This window comes from Dendrobates tinctorius, unplaced genomic scaffold (assembly GCF_039654945.1).
Source record: "Dendrobates tinctorius isolate UK_male_01 unplaced genomic scaffold, ASM3965494v1 ptg000125l, whole genome shotgun sequence".
Classification (NCBI taxonomy): Eukaryota; Metazoa; Chordata; class Amphibia; order Anura; family Dendrobatidae; genus Dendrobates; species Dendrobates tinctorius.
The window spans coordinates 10,044,544-10,059,502 of record NW_027361793.1 but is presented as its reverse complement, the minus strand read 5'-3'; the positions used below and the strand labels follow the sequence as shown (position 1 = coordinate 10,059,502).

Genomic DNA, 14,959 nt, shown 5'->3' with positions numbered 1-14,959 from the left:
CTGCCACTGGAGTCGAGAAAACCCCATACACATTTAGGGTCATTAAATCCCACTGAAATTAGTGGATTCAATAATCTAATATCTAAATCCAGTTTTAGCCAACTTTTCAATGTACTGCGATTTCTAAATTATCATAAACGCTTCTCAAATATATAACACATTTCTACAATTACCATCAAATGTACTAATGCCAAAGTTCACAAGTGTCTCCTTAGGTATTGAAAATACTGTCCGTACCTTGGCCTGTTCGGCTTTAGAGTCCTGAATATACTCCCAATCATTTCCATTTAGACTGTACGCCACTTTGAATTTCCGCACAAATGCCCTGTTTTCGGTACTTGTATCTCCCCCTCGAGCGCCCTGTATAATAATTCCTTTCACAGTCTTAAGGGTTCCAAGATCAACCTGTAACCATTCTTTTCCTGCTTGCTCAGAAGTCATACGGGAATACCAGCCTGATCGACTGCTGACCAAACGTGCCCCACCAGGAGGCCATAGATACTCTCTGGTGGAAGATGCTGTAATCTGAGAGTCTGAAATAAGACCAGACATCATTCCCAGCATGTTGGAGCAAGGACCATCTGAAAAGCCAAAGAGAGATGACAGTCAAAATAAATATTGTTATACTCAATTACGTTCAATAACAAATCAGGATTATTCTGTCTCACAGTATAAGTTAAAACAATTAGAAAAAAGTTCTGATAAGCATATGAAATATGTAATGTGGACCTGTGATCTGGCAGCCATAAAGCTCCACTCTCATTCCTATTCCCACATTCCATGTCTGAGGGCGAAAACGGACAAATCGAGTCAGCACTGGCTGAGGGAACTTGTTCAATACCACTTCCGAAGTGTCATTATTTCCAGGGAAAATCTAAAAAAGAGCAGAAAAAACATGAACTGATGTAACTGAAGTTGTTCACTGGAAATAAATTTTGTAAACCTCAAATGACAAAAGTTTTTATTAATCTGAGCTTTATATCAATTTCCTTTGATCTTTAGAAAAGTATCATTCTTGACCACATTGCACTCATGGCAAACAAACACATTTGCAAATAAAGACATAAAGGCCATAAATAGTAGTCTATAGACAACACGTTTTCCCCCTACATGATCATCAAAGCAAGTGTATTTCCTTTAATTGGGGGAATTACTGTAGCACCCAAGCCAATAAAGAAAATTAAGGAATATAAAAAAGAATGGGAAGAACGAATACAAGATACATCCACATTGAAACTTAAACATATGCTAGTCATAGCTTCATCCCTAATAGATGCAGACATAAGAAATCTCTTTAATGAAGATCAGTAAATAAAGCTAATTTTCTTGATGTGGTTAATGCTTTATTGCCCTCTGGTTCCAGATCTAAAAACTGTAAACAATCTCATCAAACATTCCCAAATGAAGGATGGAGTGTTTCCATGAGCTGAGAGCGATCAGAGAGTAGATATGCCTTCCACATACAAATGAGATGAAAAATAAATTACAAGTCACTGGATGGGAAAGGCAAATGAAAGGGGTATGGGATTCCTGGCATTAATTAGAGTTAATAAGTTGAAAAGACTTCCTTTGGAGATTCAGGGAAAATACTACACTTTGTATAAGTGGGAAAACATCCTGTGCAGTAGGACAACATACAAGCTTCTATGTTGGTGTTCCATTATGAGGCAATTGTTCACAAGCACATTATTACTCAATGGCTTAACATAAAAGGATCCAAAAAAGTGACACATGCTAGTAATTGCACAGATCGTACATTGGAACCATTTTTGATTTTCCAGGTAACAGTATTGATATATTCATCTAACTCACCAGCTATCATATCAATATGATAATAATGTATATATTGCCAGCAGTAAAGGCACCCCTACACATAGTAGCATCGTCCAAACCTGTCAATATCTGCAAAATTGTCCAACAGTCTAAAGTGTAACGGGGCCTCCAGACTCCCATCCAAAAGTTATGGTGGAAGAGAAAGATCTAAGTGTCCATTTACACAGACCAACACAAACCAACTCGTGGCATCATATGGTCGCTGATCAGTAAATGTTTCCACAGGTAGATCAAAGTAAATGATGTACACTGAGCAACCTATACTAGTCAGTGCTAGGCTGCCATTGTTCTTGGCAATTTCAGTCCTGTTCACACAAAATGAGCCACCGCCACGAACGACTATTTTTTTTATGCTGTTATAAAGATCACTGCAACTTTGCTCGTTCATTGGGTGATCGGGAGCCTGTTTATGTGGAGAGATTATCGTGAAATGAGCACCTTTACAACGCTCGTTCAGGATTATCTTGCAGTATAAATGCCCCTTAATTTCTAAGTGATCCTTTTGTTCTCTGGGAGATAAGCCGCTATAGCAGTTCTCTCATACAGAGTTCCTAACCATATCAATATATGTAAGGTATTGGTTGATAGTAAGGCCTTAATACGGAAGCTGGAAAACTAATGTCAAAGTTCCTTACATTTGTCAGTCCTACTCTAACATGAAAACCTCAAAAAGAGGAAAAAATCTAAGTGCAGATGCATTTAGGCCTGTCTGGTTTGTTTCAGAGTTCCTAACCATCCAGAATTCCCAGGACAGTCTGTAAAAATAAAGCACTTTTTTGCCCTGTCCGTAAATAAAAATTCAAGGCCTCCATTTTTTGAGCTGAAGAAACTTATATAAACTATTTTGACCATAATTATCATTGTTTTACAATTTACAGTGAATGCAGCTCATGTCTTCATATCAGAATTATGGGCTGTGGATACGTATCCCTTATAATCATAATGACTTATTATTGTTTTCCAATGTGTATGTAAAAATATTGTTTCCCCACAAGTTGGCAACCTTTTCTCATAGATAACACAGGAGCACTCGGCCAAGCTGTACGTTCCTGTGTATGGGGGACTAAGAGATAGCTGTCAGACAGTCCAACATCTACCTATTTTGTATGTGGAGCTTATGCTCCATAAAAAATTGTGATACAGCACTCATAAATGTAGCATTTTATGGACCCTATTATTTTCCCATCCAACTCCGACTTCAGAGGTAGCATGCATTAGTTGATGTCCTATGACTGTCCTATTCTACCTTGGAAGCATTGCGTCCAGAGAAAAATATATAAAAAATATGGGGTCAAACAACAGGGGCATAATAAGTGTCTATTGCTTTATATTATTTCACCAAAGGTACTTTTAGTGCCCATGCACGATAGTAGAAAATCAGACAATTAAGGTGGGACAACCTGAATACGTTATGTGAATGAGGGCTTCCTAAAGGTACTGTCACACTTAGCGATGTACCAGAGATCCCGACCAGCGATATGACGCGGTCAGGATCGCTGGTACATCGCTAAGTAGTCGCTAGTGAGCTGCCACATAGGCAGATCTCACTAGCGACATCGCTGGGGACGGGGATCGCTACTTACCTGTCACACCAGGCGATCCTGCGTCCTCCCGCCCGGCTCCACGCGTCGCTCGTCTTCACAGCAGGAAGCGCCACAGGAAGCTGACGACAAGAAACATTCCTGAACGTTCTCGTGAGATCAGCGATAACCAGCGGGGGAGCCGGTCGTAGGTAAGTATCAGACACAGAGATATCGCTAGCAATATCGCTATAACGTCACTAGTTATAGCGATATTGCTAGCGATATCTCTTAGTGTGACAGGCCCTTTACTCTGATGCTTTCATTCATGATGACAATGGACAACAGCCAAACTGAGCATGCATGTGTACAGAAATGTCTGAAACAATAGTTGCTGGCTGAGTAACCATTTACTAGGTGTACAGATCACCTTTTACGTGGGTCTGCACAAGTATGGGTCGCCCTCCCAGGGCCGTGGTGTACTCGGTACCGGGCCGGTGTCAGGGGGATGTGTCACAGCAGCGGTGACCCGGTCCGTGGCCCCGGCACCCAAAAATCAATGGGAGTTTGTAATGTAGTTTAAGTGGAATAGTTCGTGACGCCACCTGTGGTGTTCGGCAAGTGAGATGCCAGGCCAACGCTGTATGCGGATCCTCTGGGGCTGGTGGTGTGTTGCAGCACAGATGGTGTAGCTCCCCACAGGTGAAGCTGTAGCCCCAGGGCCGTGTAGTTACAATGGATGAGGAGAGGCGAAGGCAGTGTAAAGGATGGTACCCAGATGTAGCGGCGCTGAGCAGGCTGGCGCAAGAATGAATGGAGGACACCGGGGCTTGTAGTTCCAAAGCTTTACTCACAGTCTGCGGTACACAAAGGTGCCTGCCTTCGGGCCGTGTCCTCCGGGTCAGAAACTCAGTCAACCTCCAGGCAAGATGGAACGCTCCCCTCCAACACTCCGCCAACATGTACCTTTCTCAATGACTCCTCTATAGTGCCTTAAAGTGTGAAGATCTCCTAGTACTGAGTTACACTGAAGTTCCTCCTGACTGATGTTCCCAAGAACTATACCTGTATGGCAGACAGCTGTAGCCTGCTTCGGGGACTCCCTTCTCCTGAGTCTCGGCTCTCTATCCAGTTGCTGTTGTGCCCCAAGTCTTAGATGGGAGTAGTGCATTTAGAGCCAACTACTCCACCGGTGTCTGCTGCAGAACCATAAGTGTCCATACAACCTCGGGGACCGGGCCCCGGCCTTGCGCTGAGAACCTATAGGCAGGGTTCCTCTTCTAACCCACGTCCTCTCTGTTCTCCTTACTCCTTCATTCTGTACTTGACTTTCTCTTATGGAAGCTTTGGTTTCAGTTCTACGTCTTTCTCCTTCTTTTCCTTTCCCGTGCCAGCTGGCTCAGATCATTGAGGCAGCTGCAGCACTCCTTCCTCCATCCCTTCTTCCAGGGATCCTCACTCCTGTCTCAGTGACTTCCTACCCGACTGACCTTCTGTCAGACTGACCTGTCATCCTACACTTTCCCAATCTTTTATGTATCTTAGCTCCACCCACCTCCCAGCACATCCAGTGTTCCAAGCAGGGAACCACCAAAGGTGCTCTGCTACTCTATAAGCACTGAGCTGCAATGTGGTTGTGCAGAACTACCCTGTTGTGCATGGGGTGCGAGTGTTGGAGTGTGGAAAGGAGTTCCCACCTTACCTGGACGGTGGGGCACTACACCTTAGGAGAAGGTGAAGTACCTCTGTGGCGACCGAGCCTCAGGGGCGCCACAAGTATAACAGTATGTTCCCACAGTCAGTAAACGCTGTGGGTTGGACGCTGCGTACATCCACAGCGTCCAACCCACAGCGGCCAGATGTTACAGCTTAGGCTACTCTCACACTACCGTTTCCTGGAGGTGTGGAGGGATGCGCACGGCCGCCGTGAAGCTCCGCCCATGGCCGCACCTCCTCCGGTCAGCTCCGTCTATGAGCGCATGACGCTGCATGCGACCTGCATACCGTATCTTTAGCTTTGGGTACGCAGGCCGTGCGCAGGTATGCATTTGCTGGCATATGCATCCTTTTGACGGAGCGCCGACCTGCGCTAAACGCACCATGTTTCATTTTGGTGCACTCGGCGCACCGTCAAAAGGACGCATGCGCCGGCAAACACATACCTGCACACAGCCTGCATACCCAATGCTAAAGATAAGGCACGCAGGTCGCATGCAGAGTCATGCGCCCATAGACGGAGCTGACCAGAGGAGGTGCGGCCGTGGGCGGAGCTTCACAGCAGCCGTGCGCATCCCTCCACAGCTCCAGGAAACGCTAGTGTGAAAGTAGCCTTAGTAGATGGGATTTCAAGAAATCCCATGCCCACGCTGCATGCACAGACACCCGCAGCTCACATGTGGAGACGGACATGCGGCGCGTCTCTCCAGACCGCAGCATGTCAATTTATCTTGCGGAGATGAGAGTCTCTGCAAGATAATTCTCACCCATAAAATGTGTTGGACGAAGTGATTCCGCATGGTTCAATGAACACATCCCGTCCGGAATCACCTGCACTCAAAAGCCGTCAGTGCTTTGGATGCAGCAGACATGTGATGCGTCTAAAGCGCTGCCGGTTACTGACCGTGTGCACCCGGCCTAAGTATTTCCATTACATGTAAAAAATGCTTGTGTAGAGAAGGAACTTGTTTTGCTATTTTTTATGCTTAATTCCTTTTTTCCCATCTCCAAGATGAAAGCCTCTACAGATAACTAGACTGACTCTGTGCACATCAAGATAGAGCCATGCGATGCTCACATTGAAAATGTGCATGTGATAGAATTGATAAACCAATTTACTGTCACCAAAACTGATCGTTGTGCATGATCTAATCACAAATCACAAGCTCCATCGTTTATATCACTCTGGTAATATAAAAATCTCAGAGTCCAATCTTTGCACAGCAGAGCGATGAAGACAGAAAAGCAAACAAGATAGATGAGCTGCACATTAAAGACTTAATTACACTTGTACTATTCAAATGTTGTGCTAACAAATTGCTGTTCCTTGTTTCTCCCTACATTTTTCATTGTGAGAAGCCTTTGAGCAACTTCTATGAAAATACAAAATCTACACAATGCATTATTTCTGTCATTCTGGGCTTTGATTGACAGTGCTTGCTTAGGTAAAAAATCATAGCCTAATCACAAGCTAATATTTTTTTAATATATTTTCTTTTTTATGTGCATTTGACTGGCCTTTTTTTTCATACAATCCAAAAAATGCAACATTTTATAAAATAGGCATCAGTGTAGATTCCCGGCATATTCAGCTGTCATTTTATTTTTCTCCTAAAGTTGTAGATAATTTCCATTTTGCATTCATTTCAGGCTGTTTAGAAAACCTATTAATTTCTGATAACAATAAAACCCTGTTGAATCCTAACATAATTTACAGCTTTGAACTTCCTCTCCTTTCTTTTATGCTTCGGCCATCATTATGCTGCATGCTTAAATGGTGCAGACATTTCTGATCGTTGACTTGTGGCTCTTTCTGCCATCTGTGCGTTTGTACTGCACCTGTAGGCCCTTTGTAGGATTAAGCGCCCCCTCCCTCCATAAATATATACAGCGAAAGGGGGTGAGGAAGAAACTGCTTCAGAAGTCGGTGTACTAACAGGATTAGGATTTCAAAACTTCATCCGTGTGGAATTTGGGGATTGTAGGAAAAAAAATTCAGATAAGAAATTTCTTCGGCTGGAGGAATGACGAGTAGGGTATTATTACGGCCGTGCCACCTGCATGGAATCATTATATGGTGTCTTAATAGAGACTTTTCATGTCTGACTGCTTAAAAGGAAAGGCACAGAGTGCGTGTACTCATGTCCTGTACTTTACAATGAATTATATCCATGCATTCACCTTTGGGGTCTTTATTTTTCACTTAAAAGCATATATTTGCGGCTTCAAACATTTTTACTATTGGGTTCCATTAAAAACGCTGCACATTTTGGCTTTTACAGGCTTTTTGTTTCAAATTTGAAGTGGTTGGTGGTCCTAAATCAGCTGAGGAGCTCAGAAAACGGCAGGTGAAAGAGTTAAAAAATCCCTGTCAGACTGTCAAAGATGCATGACTGACGGATTCTTATTCATCTCATTCTACAGCCAACAATGGACAGCGCAGTGACTACAGAAGGGAAACCATGGAAATGGTTAAAGCGTAACCGTCGTTTTAATTTTTATTGTGTAAATCAGTAGTGCACATGAAAATAAGCAACTGTGTAATATATCTTATCAGAGAAATCTGCTTCTTTCTTTGCCAGAATTGATCAGTCATTATCAAAAGTCTCAATTCTGAGGTAAAATCTGTATTCAGTGCAGAGCCATTACCGAGATAGGAGATGGAAGATGTTATGTATAAGATTCTATGAAGTGGGGAGGAGGAGGGAGGAGCTCTGCCTCTTGCCCCTCCCCATCTCATCTACATAGACTCTTATCAGTACTATCTGCCATCCCCTCTCTCAGTAATGGGGCTGGCCGTCTACACTGAGTACAGATTTTACCTCAGAATTAAGAATTTTGATAATGGCTGATCAATTCTGGCAAAGAAGCAAATCTCTCTGATAATATATAATACACAGTTTGTTATTTTAATGTGTACTGTTGATTTATCAAATAAAAATGAAAATCATAGTTACTCTTTAAGGGAAGCCTGAATTGCAAAAAAGACTTGTAGCCCCGATTACATGAATTTGAAGGGAACCTGCCAGCAGGAGTCTGTATGCCAAACTAATATCATCTATGTTAAGTCGCTATAATTCTGAATAAATCCATACATTTGCTTTAGCAATTCGTGTTTCTGTTTCAGATAAATCTCTTCTCTAACTTTTATGTTAAAAATCAGCAAGTGCAGAGGGCTGGCCTGCACTTACAGCTCTCCGATGTATTTCCCTTTCCCCGCCAGCCTCCTGTTGCTGACTGACAGGTGACTCTTTTCTCAGTGCTCTGATCCCCCACCTGAGATCTCACGCACGCATTCCTGGGGACAGTGTATGTGCAAATCCACATTCCGGGTCTCATAATATCTTCAGGACCTTACAGCCCCGGAAATGACACCGATTGTGCAAAATCGTGGTTGGGTGAGCGGGTCATTGTGAGAAGAATGACCTGTCAGTCAGTGACAGCAGGCCAGCAGTGGGCAAGAAAAGATGGAGAGGCCAGAGAGCTGTTTGTGCAGGTTCAAGCCTCAGCACTTTCTGCTCATTACCATAAAAAGGGAACGGAATAAGGAGTGCGACAATTATGGTATGGATTTATTCAAAACTACAGTGAATTAACAGAGACGATACGAGTTTCAAATACAAAAACCTGCTGACAATTTCCCATTAAGAAAAAAATCTGTCCACGAAACTGGACAAACCCTTTAAGACTGACTCTTCATGCTCTAAGGCCTGTTTCACACTTCAGTTTTTCTGTGTCAGTTAAAATCCGCCAAAATGGCGGAAAGCGGATTCGTTGGTAACTGATGTGAACGGATGTTACCGGACCGTTTTTTTGACGGATCCGATGACTGAAGAATTTTAAAGGAACCGTAGCCCGGGGAGAGAGAACTTTTTCTGTCCGCCAGAAATGCTTTCAGGGTTAAATTTCCTCCTGACATCATTCCTCCGGGCATGCACACTATAAAAATGTGGATCCTGCAGCAAAAAAAACGTTGCATGGTCCGTCCAGGCATCTCGGCGGACGGAAAAAAATTGACGGATCCGCAAAAAACGGATCCAATGGATGGCCATCCGTCAAGATCCGCCGGTAATGCAAATCAATGGGGAAAAAAACGGATCCGCCAAAAAAAATGGCGGATCCGTTTTTTTGCCAAAACGGCGGATTTTGACTGATGGTCAAAAACGGAAGTGTGAAACAGGCCTAATGGGCATAAGTTAAACAAGTAAGTCATAGTAAATGGCATCATATGATTTTTTTTATAGGTTTCACTTATTTTATGAGGCATCGATTGTCAGAAGGAAGATGTCCCTGTTCATCCTATTTAAGACGCTTGTAAACACATCCTTTCGTGCACGCACTGACTCCATCCAGGATATCAAGGCAGGGTCTCCCTGTATAACATGATTAAAGGAAAATATCGTTTGTGGAAAATCTATCTGCTAAAACACACAGAGCTGTTGTGCCTTTTACATGATATTTGTTTGAGGACATGATCAAAGGAGCTGATATTGCCTTGTCTAAAGGCATCTTCCACTTGATTCCATGCCTACTAAATATACAGTAATGTTGCAATCACCATGGAAACACCATGGTCCTCATGCATAAAAAGCAGTTTGTACAAAAACTACCAGTGTTTTTACATAGCAACCAATCAGATCATTTCTTTCATTTTGAAACCTTTACTGTAGAGATAAAAACTGAAATTTTATTGGTCGCTAGGGACAACACATTATGTTAGAATTAGGCCACACATTCTCCTTACTAAAGGGGGCAATTTCAGGTTGTACACTTTCTGGCCTTCTAAAGAAAAAGTGACAGAAATATCTATTGTATCATAGAGAGCAATGAGAATCCCCACTAGGCCAATTTGATGATTTAATATATTTTTTCATCTATATGTAGAAGTGCACAACTCCAGCATGAGCCGCACACAGAGCAGTATAAGCTCAATAGTAAGTCTGTGGGCTACTACTTTCATCACAGTACTGTGTACAGACCCACAGACTTATATTGAGCACACCCACCTCTGTGCGCATGGCTCATGCGGGATCTATGGACTTCAGAGCAGTGTTTTCACTGATCGTTTGGGGTCTCAGATCCTAGACCGGATCAATTAGCAGCACATAGCATCCCCTATAGTATATAAAAGTATTAAAAATGATAGTTGCCTTTAAACCCCTTAGTAACCACCAATACTGACCTGAGATATAAGCGAATAGCATCTCCTGATGGGTGACAATGCAACAGTGGTCAGCTGTACACAATAGCTGACACCTGGCTGCATCAGCCGCAATCAGTGTTGGCACCCACCATAGACGTTTAATACCTTAGATGCTGCTGCCAACAGTGACTGGAGCATCTAAATGGTTAACAGATTGTAGTGATCCCTCTTTAAAGGGAATCTGTCACCCCTTTTTTGAGATATCATATAATGATACAATTCAATTGTGTGTCACATACGGATTCTATTAGTACTTTTGCTTCCCCCTGACCCCGCACCTTTCATGCATAAATACCTTTTTTATATCGGTTCAGATGTATGTAAACTGCCGCTGTCCGGTCCGCTGGGCGGGGCTTATTCACCTGCTCCCCCCTCCCTGTCTTGCTCTACGCATTTCTTCTTGTGTAGAGCAAGACAGGGAGGAGGGGGAGCAGTTGAATAAGTCCCGCCCATTGGACCGGACAGCGGCAGTTTACATACATCTGAACCGATATAAAAAAGGTATTTATGCATGAAAGGTGCGGGGTCAGGGGGAAGCAGAAGTGCTAAGAGAATCCTTATGTGACACACAATTGAATGATATCATTATATGATATCTCAAAAAAGGGGTGACAGATTCCCTTTAAGCCCATCATCACCCTAAGATCATGATGGTGTGGGTCTGATTGTGCCATGGCCATTCGTGGCCAAGTAATGGCCTTAAAGTCTGCTGGGTATAGGGGTCTGTTCAGAAATGAGCAACATTTAGGTGGTAAAAATTAACATTTTTCTGTCAGGTCATGCCACTTTGCGTTAATTCCTGAAAAGCACCTGAAGGGTTAATAAACTACCTGACAGCAGTTTTCATTATTCTGAGGGGGAGGGGCTGTTTTTAAAATGGTACCACTTTTGGGGATTTTCCCAATATATACGTCCCCTAAAGTCACTTCAAAATTACAATGGACCTTGAAAATATTAATTGTGTAAATTTCCTTGAAAAAAATGAGAAATCGCTGTTACATTTGTAAACCTTCTAACATCCTAACAAAATGAAAGAACATTTTTCCAAGGAAAATGTTATGTATTAACTATTTTGTGTGGTCTGACTATCTACCATTCAAAATTTGAAAATTGATAACATTTTGAAAAGCTTTGTCAATTTTTTATAAATGAATGCAAAACATGCATCACAAAAAAAACTGTCTCAAAATTACTGGGATATGTTGACACATTCCAGAGTTATTGTCACATAAAGTGTCTTATGCCAGATTTGAAAAATCACGCCTGGTCACAGAGGGGTTAAAACAATGAACACTAAGAAAAATGAATATACTAGTGCAGGACTTCGATGTGAAATGCAAAGACTAGCTTCAAGTATTGCACTTAGTATACCACAGTGCATCAGTCATTCCTAGATTTCTACTTTCAAGCTATGACTACACAGTGACTTGTGGCCCTACGATATTAAGGGATTGTCACTTCAATCTCTAGGAACAGCGGCGACAACTTGACTGGAAAGCCGCTGCTGCTGGAGGTGAGTATGTACTGTTTATATTTTAATTAGGGTCCTGATCCAATTAAGCTGGGGTTGTGCCGTAGAGGACAACCCCTTTTTGCAAGGCTAAAATGTGGCGTGCAACCCTAGCTTTATTCATTTATATGGAAACAAGTAGGCAAATAGCCTCTTCAGAGAAGCGAGAGCATGAACTCTAGCTATCAACCCTTGCCACATGACTTAGGGTAAGAAGCCAAACCAGAAATTCTGTTTTCAGACGTGTTTCGGGGTGTTTGTCCCTCCTCAGTGCAAAGCAGGAGAGCTGTTTGACTGATTGGAGAGGCTTCTGACAGTGCATCTAAGGGGTAAAGTTTAGACTTGTGGAGAGTGCCAAGTTGGCTTTGGCAGACATATTGGCCATTATATCACCAAAGGCAATATAAGAAATTAGGCACTTCTGCTGCTGGGACTCCTTGGGCTCCATAACATGCGAGAATAACAGTAGGTACTGCAGAGGCACAGAAATGCTAACTGAGCAATGATGTAGTCGCACCACACAAGACATGAGACATTATAAGAGATGGGCCCATTTATAGGTTTTTCATTGATAATCTTTCTTTGCTTAGGAACTTCAAGATACAGCTCTGTATATTGTCAGAAATATTGAAACATGGCTTATGTCATCTGCCTTAAGGAAAAAAAATGTTTAAATGTGTAAAAAAAAAGTTTTGGCTTTCCCTTAGTAAATGAGAAGCATATCGGATGTGATGGATTTTACCTGATTTCTACACAAGTATGGACATGGAGTCCCTTCTTTCTGCCAAATGACATCCCAGAAGCAGAGGTGCCGTTGTGAGGCTTCTCTCTTGCTATCAGCACGTACAGTCATGAGAACTCATTAAGCAGGCTTCCCCTCTCCATCCTTTTCCATTTAGTATGCTGTATTAGTGCCATTGACAGCGGGAAGGGAATTCATTTCTGCTTTTTGCATTCAGCATTAGGCATCACTACTTGTCTATCCTTAGTTCGTAAAGTAAAATGGAGAGAGGGATTTTCAGGCAATTCTATTATTATAACTTATATGAAAAAAAGTACAAGGGAGCTGTAATGTAACAACTGCCCAAACCAGTGAGACTATCTAATGCTATTACTGAGAGCCCTTCTGGATGGTATACTAATACACACACTCACTACCCTTGCTGCAAAATATAACCATAGAAGGTCTTTTCCATTCCTACATGCCTGGCACTTTCTATGCTACGGATATAACATTTGAGACATTCCATGGAAAATTGAAGTAGCGGAGAGTAATCAGAACGATGAAAATATTTAGTGAATGTCAGGAAAAGAGATTATATAGGAGGTAAGCTTCGGCTAGCATTCATCAATATGCAATGCTAGTACCCAGTGAGGGACATTTCAGGCAAAAAAGCAATACAATCCATTTTCCAAAATTGCCGAGCAAACTATTGGAGAATAAAATCAAAGAACACTAGACATTACCATTAATAAATAATAATTATATGTTATTATGACAACATATTCCACAGCACTTTACCATTCTGAATTACTAGAATGTACTGTTTATATCTTTAAAGAGAACCTGTCATGTTAAAAATAGTGTCTGATCTGCAGGCGGGATGTAATAGAGCAGGAGGAGCTGATCACACTGATGTACATTATAGTGGGAAAAGTTTCAGTTAAGATTCCATTTTAAAAGGTATCAACCACTAAGGACTCTCAATTCTGAATATGATTCCATTTTATTCATTGAAATTCTTAGTGTTGGAGTGCAAATGAGTCAACTGGGCGGTCCTATGACTATGCATGTGCAGATCACTGTCAATCACTGAGTAGGACCGCCCACTGGACTCATAAGCATACAAACACCAGGGACGTCAACAAATAAAATACAAGTTATGCTGAATTCTTTCCAACAAACCTAAGCACAGATTAGACTGCATGTACAACAAAAATTAAAAAATGACCAGTACCTACAGAATAAGACAAGTGTGAACAAGTGCAAGCCGCCACAACTATTCAATATAACCAAGGATATACAGCTGCACTCTAAAATGATATAATATGTAAACATTGAATATATGAAACTGGAACTGCATTACTGCTGTAGAAAATATGTAAAAAAAATGAACGTACTTAGAGCACAAATTAGCCAATTTATGAGAACCCATCAGTCATGTCAAGGCGTGCCTCTTTGATGGGACACTAACCTAATATGTCTCTCCTGTGCTGAAAGACTACACATTTATGGGCAGCCAGAATCCAAATATAAATAAAAACACCTTAGGCTGATGGGAGGAGGCGTGCTCAGTCAGACAGGAGTATGCTACAAAAATAAAATAACTGACCAGCACCTCCAAACAGAATGAGACAAGTATGAACAGGGGCAAGCCGTCATGTACAACAGGACAGATTGCCTTTAAGGAACATATTCACCTTCCTTATTATGCAAAAAGCATGTCTGGTGTCCTGGGTTCAAATCCCACCAAGGACAACATCTGCCAGGAGTTTGTATGTTCTCCTCGTGTTTGGTGGGTTTCCTCCGGGTTCTCCGGTTTCCTCCCACATTCCAAAGACATACTGATAGGGAATCTATATTGTGAGCCCCATCGGGGACAGTGATGAGATAAAGTATGTAAAGTGCTGAGGAATTAATGGCGCGATATACGCAAAGCATAAAAAATAAATAAATTAATGTCACTGTCCAAGCATTAGTGACACCTTAGACCCCAAAACACGATTTAGATGTGTGGATGCAAATTCTACTTAAAATAAATACTCTTGTTTAAAGGTATTTTATAGCCACTAGGTGGCACTGTATTAGTTACATGTTCATTACTTAGAGCAGTTGAAGGGAACCAGTCTTAAAATCGTAGGTGTGAACATGGCCTTAAAGAAAAAACGCTATTACCCTGAAAATATGGAGTTATTCTGCAGTTTAAAAGTGTCATTAAATTGCCCTCCACCTGCACGTAGCCGAACACTGCAGGAAGAAAATAAACTTTATTCCCTCTGGCAGTGTTTGGGTTTCAGTCACAGGGGCGGCACCAGTGCAGGTTCTGTCACCGTTATGTGTATACAGAATGGGGGTTGTAACCACACTCCTGGCTGACAGTCTAACTGTCGGCCGGCCAAAATGTAGACCCAGTACCAGAGGTGTGGTTACAACCGCCCGATCTGACTGAACCCGTG

The 14,959-nt window shown here is 42.1% G+C and overlaps 1 protein-coding gene across 2 annotated transcripts in view; it reads right to left on the bottom strand.

Moving 5' to 3' along the window:
- Window positions 1-14,959, bottom strand: part of NRP2 (neuropilin 2) — a 192,326-nt gene that overhangs the window by 69,855 nt on the left and 107,512 nt on the right. For both annotated transcript variants that reach the window (XM_073541876.1, XM_073541877.1), the window contains exons 8-9: window positions 730-874; window positions 238-581 (exon numbers count right to left, since the gene is read on the bottom strand). In XM_073541876.1, the coding sequence (XP_073397977.1) occupies window positions 238-581; window positions 730-874 (489 nt within the window). The remainder of the gene's footprint in view (window positions 1-237; window positions 582-729; window positions 875-14,959) is intronic.